General features: G+C 51.5%; 2 protein-coding genes across 2 annotated transcripts; both read left to right on the top strand.

Annotated features, from left to right (window-relative positions):
• The first annotated feature begins 350 nt into the window (after positions 1-350).
• GPR87 (G protein-coupled receptor 87) lies at positions 351-2,391 on the top strand. Its single transcript, XM_066556854.1, has 2 exons — positions 351-384; positions 1,370-2,391. Exons 1-2 carry the CDS (start codon positions 351-353, stop codon positions 2,389-2,391), a joined length of 1,056 nt encoding a protein of 351 aa, XP_066412951.1.
• A 7,766-nt stretch (positions 2,392-10,157) lies between these two features.
• On the top strand, positions 10,158-18,050 carry P2RY14 (purinergic receptor P2Y14). The gene is made up of 2 exons (XM_066556786.1): positions 10,158-10,262; positions 16,271-18,050. The coding sequence occupies exon 2, from the start codon at positions 16,289-16,291 to the stop codon at positions 17,300-17,302; it is 1,014 nt and encodes a 337-aa protein (XP_066412883.1). The 5' UTR covers positions 10,158-10,262; positions 16,271-16,288; the 3' UTR covers positions 17,303-18,050.
• The last annotated feature ends 386 nt before the right edge of the window (positions 18,051-18,436 follow it).

The following is an 18,436-nucleotide window of genomic DNA, read 5'->3' on the forward strand; positions in this document are numbered from 1 at the left end:
CTCATCATTACTGATAAAACTTTTTCACTTCAAGAAGTGAGTGATGATTTAAGAAAACCAATATCTACTCACGGTCACCTGTCACTGAAATGAGCAAGAAGAGGGCAATGAAGCCCTGACACCAGAACCTCAGCCAGCCCCTCACTGGGAACTCCAGAGGCAGCTCCTTTCACAGGGCTCCCCTCCATGCAGGGAGAAGAAGTTGGGCTCTTCTATCTTCCTTTGGTTTTAATTTGGATTTTTTTCCCCAGAACATCATCCTGGCACAGGCCCTGCTGCATCCGGGATCCACGGCTGTCAGTGGGACTCCTGAGGAGCATTTCAGCTGGAAACCTACAGCAGTGCAAAGGATGGGGTACAATTTGTCCTATGGAAAACTGCCAGGTAAAATAACACTGGAAATACAAGAGATTGATAAGTGTTTATTTTATTACTGTCAGTTCCTACCAACATTTGAAAGAAATCGGTCATTGCAGCACAGGCTGTGTGAGCACTGCCCAGCCTGCCCCACAGCCAGCCTGCTTTGCCTCACCAGACAAGGCCAGAGCATAAACAACATGAAACAAAACATACTGACATTTTATGGCACAGTTTATAAGTTTTTCACAAACATTTACATATGAAATCTTAAAATCCCCCAAAGACTGTGACTTTTAAGTACATTTAAGTAAACCAAGTTTAAATTCACGTTTTGATAGGCCTGCGGAGTCTCTCCAGAGCCCTGTCCCATGACAAACATCTCAGCTCACAAGTCACACTCTGTCAAGAAAGCCAAGAGCTGACTACTTGCAGCTCTGATTTATGGTTCACCCAGCAGCCTCAGACTGCCCATAGAGGGCAGTTCCAAAGTGGCCAAGTCTGTAAAGCACCATGAAGCTTTACCTGTTGTTTCTCTCACTTGAAACCTGTTGTTTCCCTCACTTGGCCCACCCATAAAGCACCGTGAAGCTTTACCATTGTTCCCCTCACCTGGCCTCAACCGTAAAACACCATGAAGCTTTGCCTGTTGTTTCCCTCACCTGGCCCCACCCATAAAGCACCGTGAAGCTTTACCTGTTGTTTCCCTCACCTGGCCCACCCATAAAGCACCATGAAGCTTTGCCTGTTGTTTCCCTCACCTGGCCCACCCATAAAGCACCATGAAGCTTTACCTGTTGTCTCCCTTGCCTGGCCCCACTCATAAAGCACCATGAAGCTTTACTATTGTTTCCCTCACTTGGCCCCACCTGTAAAGCACCATGAAGCTTTACCATTGTCTCCCTTGCCTGGTCCCACCTCTAAAGCACCGTGAAGCTTTGCCGTTGTTCCCCTCACCTGGCCCCACCTGTAAAGCACCGTGAAGCCTTACCACAGTCTCCCTCTCCCGCAGACAGCCGCCCCAGCCCCGAGAACAGCAGCTGGCCCAACGGCAGCTCGGCGGCGCGGGACGAGTTCACCACCATCGTGCTGCCCGTGCTCTACCTCCTCATCTTCCTGGCCAGCCTCCTGCTCAACGGCCTGGCCGTCTGGATCTTCTTCCACATCAGGAACAAGACCAGCTTCATCTTTTATCTCAAGAACATTGTGGTGGCAGACCTGCTCATGACGCTGACGTTCCCGTTCAAGATCATCCAGGACTCGCGGCTGGGGCCGTGGCACTTCAACTCCTTCCTGTGCCGCTACAGCACCGTGCTGTTCTACGCCAACATGTACACCACCATCGTCTTCCTGGGCCTCATCAGCATCGACCGCTACCTGAAGGTGGTGAAGCCCTTTGGGGACTCCAGGATGTACAGCATCACCTTCACCAAGGTGCTGTCAGCCTGCGTCTGGGTGGTGATGGCGTTCCTGGCGCTGCCAAACCTGATCCTCACCAACGGCTACCCCACCAGGCGGAACGTGGACGACTGCCTGAAGCTGAAGTCTCCCCTGGGAGTCAAGTGGCACTCGGCCGTCATCTACATCAACACCTGCATGTTTGTGGTGGTGCTGATAGTGCTGATAGGCTGCTACATTGCCATCTCCAGGTACATCTACAAATCCAGCAAACAGTTCATCAGCTCCTCCAGCCGGAAGAGGAAGCACAACCAGAGTATAAGGGTTGTCGTGGCTGTGTTTTTCACCTGCTTTTTGCCCTACCATTTGTGCCGAATACCCTTCACTTTTAGTCATCTGGACAAAATTTTAGATGACTCTGCACATAGAATCTTGTATTATTGTAAGGAAATGACCCTGTTCCTGTCCGCATGCAACGTCTGTCTGGATCCCATCATTTATTTTTTCATGTGTCGATCATTCTCTCGAAGGCTGTTCAGGAAATCCAACATGAGAACCAGGAGTGAGAGCATCAGGTCCCTGCAGAGCGTCAGGAGGTCAGAGGTGCGCATCTACCACGAGTACACCGACGTCTGAAGGCACCCCAGAGACTGTGCTGACCTGCGAGGGTGCTTGTATATCATGTAAATAAAATGTCTCTAAGTGTCTGACCACAGAAGCTCATTAAGGGATGTGCAGACACGTTCAGCTTTTCTGTGCCAGCTCACCACCATCCACCTCAAATTCCATCCCTGCAGGGATCAGGCTCACTCCGTGGGGCTGGGGGTGTTTTGGTGGGTGGGCAGCTTGGCTGGTTGGGGTTGGCTGGTTTGGGGGCCATCAGGAGGCTGTCTCGGCTCAGAAAGCAGCCCTGGGCCAGGAGGCTGCAGCCGGGATGGACCCTCTGGCCTTGAGCAGACCCACTGGGAGGAATCAGCTTCCTCAGGTCTGGCAGAAGGCCGCAGGGGAAGGGAGGGCAGGAGGTGGCACGGGCCCCGTGGGATCCTCGGCGTACCCAGGGCAGGGCAGGGCTCTGGTGCCACCCAGCTCTGTGCCACCAGCCCCAGGGCTCCGTGTCCCTCACCCAGTGCCCGCACTGAGCCCTCTGCACCCTGCGATGTCCACGTGGGTCAGTCTGTCTGTCCTGGACTCACTGGGGATTAAAGCAGGTTTGTTTAGAGCAAAAACTGCTGGGACAAAAACCGACCGAGCTGGCAAAGGCAGGCTGGAGCAGCAGGAGCGTGCAGAGCCCTGAGCAGCCGGTGCTTGCAGCCAGCCCCGGCTGCAGTGCAGCTGCACCGGCAGGAGATGGCAACAGTCCATCGGCCAGCGCTGACACTCAGAACCGCTTCCCTTCTAATACACCAAAAAAAAAAAAAAAAATCAAGAAAATCCTTGACAAGAAAATCCCCAAAATGCACCACTCAAGATTAAGTTCTGCATGAGAACATCTTTCATAAAGCTTTCCACTGAAAGAGCAGTTTCTTTCTTCTATTTTTTTTTTAACACTATTGGTTTAGGTTTAGATTTTGGTTTATGAATAATTAAGAAGTTTAAATGTAAGTATGATAATATTTGGATTAATGCAAGTATTATGAAACCACTTACATGATCAGGAGAGAACATTTCTGGAAAGGAAGTCAGAATACTTTGGCTACTTATCCTACTTTAAATAAAAATACTTAAAATAGCTAAAATACCACAGATTAACCCTGTTTCCCAATCAGCTTCGTAGAAAACTGTTCACACACGGGAGACAAGTTCTGGGACCAAATCTGCCATCTTGCACCCTAAGCAGTCCATGCACATACAAAACCATATTAAGAGAGCCAGTCTGGGGACTGGGTTGCATAGCTTAAATTCTGACAAGCACCAGATGAAATTGAGTGATAGCATTTAGGACTGGAAGATCGGCACACAGAACTGACGTTCCTAACCAAAGACTGTCCTCTCAGGTCTTATATGGTTGAAGCAAATCAAGGCTGAGTGCTTCTGGTCTCCTTTTCACAAGTGTAAATCGCCGAGGGTTTATGGCTTGTTAAATTGTGCCTGATGATTGCTCCGTTAAATCCACAATGACCTTTTCCCAGGTGATGGTGGATTTCCCACACAAGCCCAGCAAAGCCCAAAGAGCCACTTGAGGGGCACTGTCCCTGTCGGTCCCCAGCCAGAGGAACTGAAGGCAGCTGAGGAGGCAGACCAGGGCTGGGGTCGGCCCTGGCACAGGGTGGAGCTGCTGGTGCAGCGCAGGGATGGCTGCAAACACAGCCAGAGGGGAGCCTGCATCCCCCAGTGTGCTGTGTGCCCTCTCGACAGGATGCACACACACCACCTTTCTCATTACCCACGAATTTTTAACTGAAGGACAGATTTTCATGGTGTTTCCTCCTAGAGAGACACCACTGCTGATCCCTCATAAGAGCTTTCCACTAAAAAATCTGTTGCCCAAAGCAGCCACACTCAGGTGATGGGATGGTGCCCTCCAAAGCTCAGCCTGAAGATGCCCCCTATGCAGGGACCACAGGCATGAAGCAATCAGCAGTTTCTGGGAAGGGTCCCAGAAGTGAAATCCACGTGAAATGTGGGAAGGGAAGGCACAGCCATGCAGCCCCAGCACACAGGCCAGGCAGGAGCAGCCCCTGCATGCAGCCTGAGGCCCACATGCAGGCAGCTCTGCAGCCTGAGCCCCGCATGCAGCCTGAGCCCTGATTGCAGCCTGAACCCCGCATGCAGACAGCACTGCAGCCTGAGGCCCACATGCAGCCTGAGCCCTGATTGCAGCCTGAGGCCCACATGCAGGCAGCTCTGCAGCCTGAGCCCCGCATGCAGGCAGCACTGCAGCCTGAGCCCTGATTGCAGGCAGCACTGCAGCCTGAGGCCCACATGCAGCCTGAGCCCTGATTGCAGCCTGAGCCCTGATTGCAGCCAGCTCTGCAGCCTGAGGCCCACATGCAGCCTGAGCCCTGATTGCAGCCTGAGCCCTGATTGCAGCCAGCTCTGCAGCCTGAGCCCTGATTGCAGGCAGCTCTGCAGCCTGAGGCCCACATGCAGCCTGAGCCCTGATTGCAGCCTGAGCCCTGATTGCAGCCAGCTCTGCAGCCTGAGGCCCACATGCAGCCTGAGCCCTGATTGCAGCCAGCTCTGCAGCCTGAGGCCCACATGCAGCCTGAGCCCTGATTGCAGACAGCTCTGCAGCCTGAGCCCCGCATGCAGCCTGAGCCCTGATTGCAGCCTGAGCCCCGCATGCAGGCAGCACTGCAGAACCACCCCAGAGCAGGCTGCTCTGCCTGCCAGGGTGTATCTGTGATAATCTGGTCACTGCCTTGTGCACACTCACGTGCATGACAGCTCTTTGAAGATGCTCTTTGTGAAGTATTTTCCCAGGGCTAAATATGAATTGTACAACAACATCCCAATCTCCAAATACCAGATAACTATATTTAATTTATCCAGATTTGACATGGAATTTTGGTCTCTAAGAGTTCATCTTGAAAGAAAAAGCCACAAGGAAGTTGTGTGGAAAGTCTCTGACCTGTGACAGCCCTTTCAGAGAGCCACATCAGGGCAGACATGGATATAAACTGTGGCTCTGCAGTCCCAGAGTCCCATTTTTAAGAGGAAACACAGTTTTCTGGTGGAACTACAACAGCAGATCTGACCCAAGAATGCAAGGAGCAATTCCTGAACAATTCATTAACATTTGGGATTTTTTACATTCAGGAAGATTTGCATTACAGTGTTTGTAACTCAAATGCAATTATATCTTTCATATTCTGATTGAATAGCCAAGGCAGAGGTCTCCATGCCAGGGCATTATTGTGGCAGAAATGAGATTTGAGCCTGTACTCAGAGCCAGCCCCAGATCACTACTGCTGCAGGACTTTTGTCATCACATTTATTTTGCACTCTGCTTCTGTGCTTTTTCTACTAATGACCTTTCCTGTGACTTTCCACCAGTGCAGCTTCACAGGAATCCTAAAAAAGGAAATTAAACCCACCCAAATTTCTAAAAATCTGTCCTTGCATTGGCACCCACCACTGTCGAGGTGGATGAAGCAGTGGGAAAGCACTGACAAGCAGAGTGGCCATGACAGGTTCACCCAGCTTGGTCAGGGCTGGAGGCAAAAAACAGTGAAGAAAATGCAAAACTCAACATGCCACGGAGGCCAGGGTTGGAAGTATAAAGCAGTGAAGAAAATGCAAAACTCCACACGCCACGGAGCCCGTGGTGCAGGCACCGGGCCGGATGGAGGTCCTGTGGTCTGTGTTAACCAGAAATGCTCTGTAAACCCAACCCACCCCTACCTACACAGATGTCCTGCCAAAGGCACCCACAGACACCGGAAGGTTTGACTGCAGTCCCACCCACAGAACCTCACACATCAGGGGTTACTGAGGCATTAAAGGTACCCCAATTTTACATCCAACTGGGGCATGAGAATCCAGCACAACACTGCAGGGACAGACGGATGGGTTTGTCCTCCTCACCTGCCCAGAAGAGACACCATTTCACCATTTGATGAGATTTCTGTCCTCGTCTATGCCCAGTGCTGACCCAGATATTAGGCTTGTGATCAAGACACTTGTGACCAGATATTAACCTTGTGACCAGAAATGGTGGAAGGAGGAGAAAAAGGCAGTAGAAGGTTAAAAAAAAAAGGGAAAGAAAAATGTGGAAAAGATAAAGGAGTTATTTGTGCAGTTTTTGAGGAGAGTTTATCTTTCACACTAAAGGAAATCAAAATATCCCCATTTCCTGGAAAGGCTACAGATGTAGAATGCATGATTCTGAAGTCAGAAAATGAGGTACTTTAAACACAATTGTCCTTTGAGAAAGAGACACAGGAAAAATTACAAAAATTATGTCAATGGTCTTTGAAGTGCAAGTGTGCAACTAGAAAAACTGCTGGCTGTGGCTGAAGGACAGGAGAACCATCTGCAGGAAAGCCTGCTTTGACTAAGTAAGGAAAATTACTTGATCAAATCCCGCATGAAGCATTTTCTAGTTCAGTCCAGCACAGTCCCCTCCCTCAGCACCCCTCTCCTGCCACCCCCTAAGGCCAAACATCAGCCTGGGAGCAGCAGTGGTGCCACCTGAATGTGGGCACAGGCTCAGGGAGGGATGAGGGAGCTCCAGACAAATCCTTGTAAGGGCTCAGAAGGCACCCACCCATTACCCAAACAAAACTGAGCAGAAAACATTTGCTGGCAGATTTAACGGGCAAAAACACAGCTAGAAGTCCTGCAATACTTTTGTAATTAGCTGGCTTCTGGGGGGATTATCCTAAAAAACCTTTGTTTTGTTCATCCTGCTTTTAGCAATTCCCAGAGCTGGCCACTGATTCGCCAGGATGCGCATGATTCCGTGCTCAGCAGGGCTGGAAGCACTGGCAGCTCTGTCTGCAGGGCTGGGGAGGGCACAGGTGAGACCCTGGTCACAGACACCCCCTCCCCATGGCAAAGGCTTGGTGCTCTAAGATCCTGCATTTAGACCTTGAGGCAGGACCCATCAGCCCCATCCTGCCAGCAAGGCCTGCAGAGCTGCCACCCTCCCTGCACTGCTGCAGCAGCCAGGAGAGGAACCAAACCAGCCCCAGTCCTGCTGGGACACGCCAGCAGTGCTCTCCCCTCTCTGGGACACAAACCCATCACCAGGATCCCGCAAAAGGACTCCCTTCTCAGGCCCTCAGCTCAGGCAAAGTGTTAACAGCTTCTCTCAATAACACAAACAGCAGCTGGGAATTTTGGATTTGGGGGGAAGAAGCAGACTTGTATGGCTAAAGGTAAAATACATTATCAGTTTGTTCTTCAGCCACCTAAAGTGCATGGCAAAGTACAGGGCTTTCTAGTGACCACGCTCACTGCCTACTTTCTAACCCTTGAGAAACAGCAGCCACATCTTGAGATCCTTAAACATTGGGTTTGGCTGGCATGTTGGAAAAATCCCCATGTTTGTACAACAGAGCAATCCCTGGGTTTGCCCTGCTGCCCAGAGCCATTCCAATGGGGTGAAGCTGTACACAGAGCTCAGGCACCCCACCCTCTCCTTAAGCCCTTAATCCTCTGCCCTGGACAACTGCTTACTTCTCACTGCAAAAAATTATCTGTGCTGCAACATCTAATCCATCACAGACTGGCATCTTACACTGTACCTCCTCTCCTTTGGGGCTTCCCATGCTCCCCTCTATCTTAGAGAGCCCATGGCTTTTAAACCAAAGCCTTATCTGATTCACTCCTCCCATCCCTGCTTCAAGAAATGACCACAGGGTGCATGGAAAGAGAGAAAAGCTTGGCTGCCTGGTGTCTTCTGGGGAGCCCTGAGAAGCCTCGTGCCCCATTTGTTCTGCCCGATCCATGGGGAAAGTACAAAATTGTCACTGAAACCAACACCCAAACCCAAGCCCAAAGCCATGGATTGACCTCTACAGCTTTGGGCTGTGAGTCTCAGGATGGAGAGAGGAACAAGAGTACTGGCAAGAATGTGCAGACAATTCTGCCTCTCAAGATACCCCCTTATTGCACTGAGAGATGTTCAGTGAAATCTGGGGAAGGAAGGGACTGGAGGTTCAGGGTAGCTCACAGTGGCCCCATGTAAAGGATGTGGATATGGCAGCAACACTCAGGGAGAAGGTACATGTGTTTCCCTGTGCCTTTGGGCCCTCCTTCTACACAGATAAACCCTCAGAAGAAAAGGCGAAGCAAAGTCCATGAGGAATTGGGTATTTTCTCTAGGGTTTAGGTGACACACTGTCAAGCAGAGCTCAAGTCCTGCACTAAATGTTTACTTGTTCTAAGGTACACAATGTACATATTTCACAGTGTTTAAACAAACATTTAAACCTCGATTTATCTATCTCCCCGAACCTCAGCTCTCTCTCAGAATATACTCCTTTCCTACTTCCACAGAGAAGATATTAGCTCTTCTATTACCATACATTTCCACTAATTCTGTGCTTGATTTCAAAGCCTCACAGAAAATTTTTGGGAGGAACAGGAAGGGAGGAAGCCCGGTAGGTGTTTAAGCTTAAAAGAAAAGAATAGCACAAAAAAGAAGAGAAAGGAAACAGCCAAACACCAAAGATCCATCACGTATCCCCAGAGTCCATCTCCCAGCCCATGGCTCCGGTTCAAACCTCCCAAGCACAGAGCCGCGGCTCTCGGGGCAGGATGCGTCACAGCAAAGGTCGCAGCCAGCCCTGGGAACAGCTTAGGAAAAGCAAACTCCAGCCCGGCAGTCCAGCCCTCTGGCAGCTGTGCCAGCTGCACTTGCGTCTGTCCCGAAAGCCGCCGGGCGCTGCTCTGCAGCCGGGACAGCTGCGGGCTGGGAGCCGGGCCACGGCCAGAGAGGGGCACGGCCCAGGGGCAGGGGCACGGCCCAGGGGCAGGGGCACGGCCCGGCTCGCCAGCCCTTCCCCTTTTGCTCCGGAATCCTCGCAGGGCTGCGCTGGGGGCAGCGGCGGGGCGCGGGCACGGCGGGCGGGCAGGAGCGGCTGCGGCTGCCCGGGAGCGGCTCCGCGCGGCAGGACCGGGACCGGCTCCCCGGAGCGGCTCCCGGGCCGATCCGTCCCCGGCAGCGGCTCCCCGATCGATCCATCCCCGGCAGCGGCTCCCGGACCGATCCACCCCCGGAGCGGCTCCCCGATCGATCCACCCCCGGAGCGGCTCCCGGACCGATCCATCCCCGGCAGCGGCTCCCGGACCGATCCATCCCCGGACCGATCCACCCCCGGAGCGGCTCCCGGACCGATCCATCCCCGGCAGCGGCTCCCGGACCGATCCATCCCCGGACCGATCCATCCCCGCAGCGGCTCCCGGACCGATCCATCCCCGGCAGCGGCTCCCGGACCGATCCGTCCCCGGACCGATCCACCCCCGGCAGAGGCTCCCGGACCGATCCACCCCTGGAGCGGCTCCCGGACCGATCCATCCCCGGATCGATCCATCCCCGGAGCGGCTCCCCGATCGATCCACCCCCGGAGCGGCTCCCGGACCGATCCATCCCCGGCAGCGGCTCCCGGACCGATCCATCCCCGGACCGATCCACCCCCGGAGCGGCTCCCGGACCGATCCATCCCCGGCAGCGGCTCCCGGACCGATCCATCCCCGGCAGAGGCTCCCGGACCGATCCATCCCCGGAGCGGCTCCCGGACCGATCCGTCCCCGGCAGAGGCTCCCGGACCGATCCATCCCCGGACCGATCCATCCCCGGAGCGGCTCCCGGACCGATCCATCCCCGGACCGATCCATCCCCGGAGCGGCTCCCGGACCGATCCATCCCCGGACCGATCCATCCCCGGCAGCGGCTCCCGGACCGATCCATCCCCGGACCGATCCATCCCCGGCAGCGGCTCCCGGACCGATCCGTCCCCGGAGCGGCTCCCGGAGCGATCCCGCCCAGCCCCGCGCCCCGGCTGTCCGAGCGGCGCAGCGCTGCAGGGACCGCGCAGCCATCCCGTGCTGCTGCCCAGGTGAGTCGCTGCCTCCATCACCCGCTCCTGTCCCCTGCAAACGCTCTCCAGCACCCTCGGGTATTTTTAAGTAACTGCCACCGCAATTTTACTTTTTAAATTGGCAAATAAGGCGAGCATCCGCGCGTTCTGCAAACCACTAACAACTAATAACACAAACGAGCAGCTTTAACTAACTAACTACAGAAACGACTGTTTCAGCTATGGAGCAGACTCCAGCTGTGCCAGCAGACAGAGAACCTGCAGGCAAGGATTCTTCTTGTCTGCCTTAAAAAGATATTTTTCTTAAGCAACTAGTTTTGTTTTAATTTATGACTGAGAACATATAACTATATGAAAAACATAGCTTAAATCATCAGAAAATAGAATTTAAAATAAAATATTTGAATGACAAATACTACCATTAAAATGTAATATTAAAGGGAAAAACTTTCTGAGCCACATTTTACTACTTTAAAAAACCCAGTTTTAGGACAATGCAACTAATAATCATTAAAATGTTTTACTGACCCAGGGCTCTGGTTTTAGCTGGGATAGAGTTAATTTTCTCCCAGTAGCTGGTACAGAAATGTGTTTGGGTTTGGGATGAGAGCGATGGTTCTCTGATGAACCCTGATGATTTAGCTGTTGATGAGCAGGGCTTGCACCAAGTCAGGTGCAGCTTCTCATGCCCTGCCAGTGCAGGAGGGCATGCCAGGAAAGCTGACCCACTTGTTTTTCTTGGGGTTTATCTCTCTCCTTGTTATTTTCCTTCATTACAATCTATTGTAATTATTATTGTTATTATTGTTAACTTTTTAAGCTACTCTTACCTGACCTAACATTTCCTCTCATCCACCACTCCCTAATTCCAGTATGATAATTGATGTGAGATAGGAAGGATCTCAGTGGGGGAATTTTGAGACTTAATTTAAAAAACTGAGTATTTGAATTAGACCTGAAAATTATGCTGTGCGTGAAGAGCTCAAAGCATTGCCCAAGTTTCCAAGTATCAGGGTTTGCACAAATACATCACAGTCTAAAATCTTTTAAGGTTAAAAGCGTGCTCAGAATAATGCATACTCTTGTCTAAAAATCAGAAATAAAAAGAGAATGAAAAATTTAGCTGATGAGGAAGACAAAGCTGTTGAATTTCAGATACCAAAGAGCACAGAGACTGCTGGACAGGAAGAAGAAATGAAACAGTCACTGGCGGTTTTTGCCAGACAGAAGGACAGTTCTGCCCTTGAGGTGTCCTGACACTGCACCCAGGGGAGCCGTGGCTGTAATGGAAATACAGAACCTTATCTCCCCCTCTGTGTGCACCTGCTGGCTCCCTCCCCGTGTCCTTCAGAGCACCAGCAGCTCTGCAGGCGCCAGGGGAACATCACCGATGCCATAACAGTGTTGATCTCCCTGATGCAACACTGTGGTCACCCACTGCCCCTCCTCACCACAGCATCCCGGATTTGGCCTTCTGGGATCACAAGGGGGATGTCCTGCTAACGTGGACAGAGGCAGCCCCACCTGTCCTTCCCATTTCTGCCAGCAGTGCAGACAGAGCACACCCCGTGTCACCAGGGCCACACCACAGGACACACTCTGTCCTCAGCCCCTGCCACAGGGAGCAGCTGAGGAGAGGCACGGCTCTGTGTCCTCTGTCCTTGCACAGCACACCTGAGGGGCCAGACAGCAGGAGCTGGAGGGCAAGGGCGAGACACAGCACTGGTTACTGCTGCACTGAGCCCTGCCCTGCTGCACTGAGCCCTGCCCTGCTGCACTGAGCCCTGCACTGAGCCCTGCCCTGCTGCACTGAGCCCTGCCCTGCTGCACTGAGCCCTGCACTGAGCCCTGCCCTGCTGCACTGAGCCCTGCCCCACTGCCTGCAGCCCTGCACTGAGCCCTGCACTGCTGCACTGAGCCCTGCCCTGCTGCCTGCAGCCCTGCCCTGAGCCCTGCCCAGCTGCACTGAGCCCTGCACTGCTGCCCTGAGCCCTGCACTGCTGCCCTGAGCCCTGCCCTGCTGCCTGCAGCCCTGCACTGAGCCCTGCACTGAGCCCTGCCCTGCTGCACTGAGCCCTGCCCAGCTGCACTGAGCCCTGCCCAGCTGCACTGAGCCCTGCCCTGCTGCCTGCAGCCCTGCACTGAGCCCTGCCCGGCTGCACTGAGCCCTGCCCTGCTGCACTGAGCCCTGCCCTGCTGCACTGAGCCCTGCCCTGCTGCACTGAGCCCTGCCCTGAGCCCTGCCCTGCTGCACTGAGCCCTGCCCTGCTGCACTGAGCCCTGCCCTCAGCCCTGCCCGGCTGCCCTGAGCCCTGCCCGGCTGCCCTGAGCCCTGCTGCCCTCAGCCCTGCCCCGCTGCCCTCAGCCCTGCCGGAGGAGGGGCCCTGCCTGACCCACAGCAGATCCTCCCTAGCTGCAATGGGAACGCCGCCTCTTTCTTCTGCCCTCCTAACTCATCCCACGTTCACCACGGCACATCCCCTCCCTCACTGCCTCCTGCAGCAGGAATGCCACCTATTCTTTCTGCCATCCTAATTCCAGCATTCATCCCGTTTTCCTCCACTACATTCTACACAAAACAAGAACAGCTACCACCCAACATGCCATTTCCAGAGGCTAAAATATCCCATTATTTTGCATACTTTTATTCTCCTAAGTATTAAAGCCCAGACATTGCCCTATGACAAATGTCATAATAAGAACAGTAAATAACAAAATTTTAGTCTCTTGGCAAACTCTCAACGAGTCCAATGCACCAACATATCCCCACAGTCACTGTGAGCAGTGCCCTCCAGAGCAGAGCGGCAATTCCTGGCCAGAGCCCTGCGTGTCTCCCCCTGGCACACACCCCCAGGCTGGGCTCCTCTCTGGGGACACAGAGGAGGCTCAGAGCAGCCCTGACCGCCCTGAGGCCGGGAGGTGTCCTGGTGTTTGGGGAGGAGGCTCCCCCAGCCCCTGAGCCTCACCCCCTCCTGCCCCACAGGGACACCCACAGCAGCTTTCCCACCGCATCACACAGCGTGGACAGCACTACAAGTTCCACCAGCACCAACATTCCTACCACATTAGAGAGAAAAGCTTAAAATAAGGTTCTTCTTTTAGCACACTCAGCACAACTTGCAATGGCTGTGGTGTGTGTTGTGCCTCTTCCTCCTCCAGCTTCCTCCTAACATCAGAGGTGCCATCCAGCCTGATAGCCTCCCCTGATTACCTCCATTTTGCAATTCAAAAAGACTTCTGGCAATAGTGACCACTGTCACCAGTTCCTGACCCAGTAACTCTATTACATATTTATTAAACAGCTGCATTCATTTCCATAAGTAGCTAAAATGTGTACTTGGAACAACACAACCTCTGGTAAAGCCAGGGTAAATAAATTAAAAAACAACTTATAAATATTATTCTTATGTTTAGTAAAGCAGGGTGAACTTTGAAACTTGACAGTCATGTCACAGAAGTCAAGAATTGCCTTAATGCTACTGTGGAAGAGTCACAGGGGACAGCACAAGACTGACCTCAGAAGAGACAGAGCACTTCTAATGGTTTATGCAGCTTCCCTTTGGTGTGTTGTGCCAAGACAACACGATTTACACACTGAGAAAGTTCAGAACTTTTTTATATTTTACCCAATCCATCTTGGTCATATGGTGAATTAAGTTTGCTGGTTTTGCACAACTAGCTGACATTATTCACACAGAATCAATGTACTTTACGCTGGCCCAAGCATTCAAACAAGAACAGCTGCTTGAGTACAAAAGGCTGTGTGCCACCCTCCCAAATGGCACTGACTCCTAAATGCTAGCATGTTCCCTTTGCCACCCAGCAGCCACTGCAGGAGCCACCCTGGGCCCCCAAGTGACAGAGGGAACAGGCAGGAAGGTGACAGCGTTCGCTGTCAGTGCTGAACTAATGACAGCAGCAGGACAAGACCCTCCAAAAGGAGCAGAGTGTGACAAGGTGACACAAAGAACAGATAAAACTGGCCAAGAGCACTGAGCTGTGATGCTCAGCAGGGGACACAGGAGCCTCCTGCCTTTCCCAGGCAGTGACAGGCTTTAGCTTGAGCATGGCTGCTCCGTGTCTGTCCCCAGCCCTGTCTGAAGCTCTCCTGAGGGACCTGAAGCCACGTCTGAGCACTGCTCAGTGCTGTGCTGTGCCCCTCAGCAGCGCAGGTGTGCTCTGCCAGGACACAGGGCTGTGTCTGTCTCTCCCACAGCTGTCCCAGCAAGAGCAGAGCCCCGTGCCTGGGGACGGACAGTGCTCCAGACCCTCAGCAAAGCCCCGCAGCAGGCAGCTGAGGGGAGGTAAGGACGTGCCAATGGCAGGGAAAGATGGACAGAGCCTGGCCTGTGGCCCCTCTCAGTGGCAGCCAGTTGGTCAGTCTGCTGGTATCAGATGTAAAACTTGTCTAGGGTGTCCCCTGGGCTGCACAGACACAGTGGATGTCACAAAGATCTGATGTCCACATCTCTACTCATACAGTTCTGAAATAATCCTTTGTTGTATGATGCCTCACACTTCATGAACGTCTAAACAATTTAATACCTACCCCCAAGTCCAAGCACAGAAAGACCCACCTGGAGGTTCTTGGCTGTAGAAAACCCTGCAGAGAAGGAGCGAGTTCTTAACCCACCACGTGCAGAGAGAGGGTCCTGCTGAGACAGCCTGGAGGGAGAAAGGGAACAGGAACACAGCAGGAGAGAACAGTTCCTAAATACAGTGTGTTACTATTTAAATTAAAATGCCATTTGCTATTAGTGCCTTTCCAAAAGATGCTTCCGATTTCAGCAGCATCACCCCAAGCTCTACCCTCATAACCTCCCAGCTCTAACACACCTGTACATGTGGTAGGGTAATACCTACTCTCCAAACCATCTTTATCATTTAGAACCCCAGCCAAACAAAACCAAATGCCTTGATGACAAAGGAGGAGAGCTGCTGCTCTGTCAGGATAATGAGCAGGACGAGGTTCAGTGCAGGCTCTGGGTGTGCTCAGGGTAACACACCCACCCCATGCTCCAGAACACACCTAAGCTGATCAGCCTTCACACCATCTGCAAGAGGTACAGAAAACAAGCACACCAAAGGAGACCATTTCACCTATTTGAGAAAAAATGTCAATTTCTAGCTATTGCAAGGTTGCATTCAGGCTCCAACCTACTCCACAGGGACATCAGCTACTGACTCAGAATGGGGATAAAAGGAAATTTGTTATTTTCTAAAAGACAAGGTGGGTTTTTTCCCAGCTCCAAGGCACATATTTTCCAGTTGCCCAGGGTTTCACTTGCCAAACACAGCAGCATTATAATTATATCTATATTTGTTCTGCCCTCCCCACAGAGGATAATCCACCCACACAAACATTCTGGCAAAGAAAAGCAGACAACAGATGTGATTTCTTCTTGGAGATTCTTGAAAATGTAAATCTGACTGACTTGAGAAGCCAGCTCAAACTCTCACATTACAAACTAACACAGACACACTGCTGGGCTGCTGGAATTTTAAAGTGAACTCTGCCAGCTGCACATGCAAGTTCCTTGCAAGGGAGCACTGGGATATATTGCCATAGCTGGGTATCTCCACAGCCTTGACTAACAGGAGTTTTTACAGAACATTTTGACCAGGAATATTCATATCCCTCATGTTTCATGGCAAATCAATGTTAAAAATCCACATTTAATGTTTAAAAAACACATCTCCTTAACCCTGAGTCACCAGATTGCCATGGGTCAGTCCCATCTCACAGCATGGGGGCTCATGCCTGCAGGAAAGGGGCAGCCCTGGGCTGGAAGGCAACGGGTTAAAGTCAAACAGAGAAGGAAATGCATCCTCTGTTCAAAGCAACAACACGGGACATCACCAGAAAGCGAGATGGCACTTTCTGTGCTGGGAATGCCGAGGTGTGGAACGTGGCTGTTTCTGAGGCACACCGAGCTTGCTTGGAAGTGAGGGCAGAAAGCTCAGAGCAGGTAGCAGAAAGCCCAGCACCACCCTGTCCTGCTCAGACCCTCTTTTTCTGCTTCTAGGAATGAGGATACTGCAAGATGCTCAACTCCAGCAGCAGCTCCTCAGGAAACAACTGCAGCCACAGCACAGTGATCACCACCACGGTCATCCCACTGCTCTACTGCCTCATCTTCCTCGCAGGGCTCTCGCTCAACGCCCTGGCAGCCTGGGTCTTCCTCTACGTGTCCAGCACCAAGAGCTTTATTGTCTATCTCAAGAACATCGCTGTGGCCGACCTCCTGATGAGCCTGACCTTTCCTTTCAAAATCCTTGCTGACTCAGGAATTGCACCTGCCGAGCTCAGCCTGTTCGTGTGCAGGTACTCTGCAGTCGTGTTCTACATGAACATGTACATCGGGATCACCTTCTTTGGCCTCATAGGCTTTGACAGGTACTACAAAATCGTGAAGCCTTTGTTCACCTCCTTTGTTCACACAGTTAACTACAGCAAGGTGGTCTCCGTAATCATATGGCTGTTACTAATGATTATGTCATTTCCAAATATGATTTTAACTAATGAAATCACTAAGGACAATTACTCCACAAAATGTATAGGTCTTAAAAGCGAGCTTGGCAGACAGTGGCACAAAGCAACAACTTACATTTGCACAGGGATTTTCTGGATTGTTTTTTTCCTGCTAATCATATTTTACACTTCTATATCCAAAAAAATATACAGCTCTTACAAAAAATTCCGGAGGAGCTCAGACACGGCCAAGAGAAAAACCAGCCGGAACATATTCACCATCATGTTCGTGTTTGTCATTTGCTTTGTGCCCTACCACCTCTGCAGGACCCCATACACCTTGAGCCAGACCAGCTCCCAGTTCACCTGCCAGTCCCAAAAATCGCTGTTCTACGCCAAGGAGTTCACTCTGGTGCTGTCTGCAGCAAATGTCTGCCTTGACCCCATTATTTATTTTTTCCTCTGCCTCCCCTTTAGAGAAAAGCTGTATCAAAAACTGCATCTCAAGCTGAAAGCTTCAAGTGACGCTGAAATTTCTAAATCCAGAAGATCAAATACGCTTCCGGAAAGCATAAACGTAGTGTAGGTTCGTGTCTCCACAATAATGCACATTTCAGGAAGTTATTCATGAACACAAATGTCCCAAAGAACCAGAGCACATGACAACCAGCAACAAGCAGGAGAGGGGTTCAGCAAAACGCCAGGTGCTACTTCTCTGCCTAAACCCAGTATTGCATGTGCCAACACATTCACTGTGTGCTGTTCCAGCTGATGCCCTGATGGCATTGGGGTGTGACACCACCCATCTGGATCTCAGAAACACAGAGAGGAGAGCCTGGAACAGCACATTCTGCAGCTCCAGGCCGTGGGTCTCTGACAGGACCATCCAAAAGACCCAAAACCACTCCAATCTTCTTATCTGGATTTCCATGAACAGAAACATGTCCACACCAAACTGCAGCAACTCCCTCAGTGCTGCCGCAGCAAGAGGCAAGAACACCACGGAGCCATCTGGGAGCACACAAATACAGCTGTGTAAAAACTCAGGTACATTGAAATCCAGAATGAATGGTTTGCTGGCTTTCCCATGATTTTTACACAGCAGTAAAGCATTTCTGTCTGTACCAAGATAACAGCTGAAAGCCACCGACCTGCTCTATACAAATATAATCTCTGTTATAATTTTATTTTTCAGAACAGCTTTTTTAAAATTGATTTTATTATTGTACAGGAAAAACATACCAGGGCCTAAAGTATCCACTAAAGCTTTCTGAGAGTGGCTCTGGAGCTGAATGTCTTCATTTTACTTAATAAAGAAGCTATAGGAATATAAATACCTTTCTGCCACTGCTTTTTGTCTTAGTCCAAACAGATCTAAGGGTGAAAAATTTTTAAAAATTCGGTGCTTTCCCAGCACATCAGGCTGGGGTCAGACAGCCCAAGCCAGCTGCTCCCACACTCGGGGAATTACTCACATTCCAAGATCTGCTCTCTTCCCGTAACACTTCTGCAGGAAGGGCAGACCATTACACAGTAAAGGTTCATTGAACCATCACTTTGTCTTTTTAGACCTGGAAAAGTTCCCTGATCTGTAAACTGACTCAGCACAAACGGGCAGACTGACAGAGACACACAGACAGAAACAACTGCCACTGCTGCAGTTTGGGCTTAAAAAACCCCTACAAGTATAGGAAATCAGCTTTGCCTGAGCAGAACACTA

This window comes from Molothrus aeneus, chromosome 10 (assembly GCF_037042795.1).
Source record: "Molothrus aeneus isolate 106 chromosome 10, BPBGC_Maene_1.0, whole genome shotgun sequence".
Lineage (NCBI taxonomy): Eukaryota > Metazoa > Chordata > Aves > Passeriformes > Icteridae > Molothrus > Molothrus aeneus.

Excerpts from the sequence above, each read along its gene's own strand:
- GPR87 (XM_066556854.1), top strand. The coding sequence starts at position 351 with ATGGGGTACAATTTGTCCTATGGAAAACTGCCAG. Across the intron at positions 385-1,369 it reads GTCCTATGGAAAACTGCCAG|ACAGCCGCCCCAGCCCCGAG; the intron begins GTAAAATAACAC and ends CCTCTCCCGCAG.
- P2RY14 (XM_066556786.1), top strand. The coding sequence starts at position 16,289 with ATGCTCAACTCCAGCAGCAGCTCCTCAGGAAACAACTGCAGCCACAGC.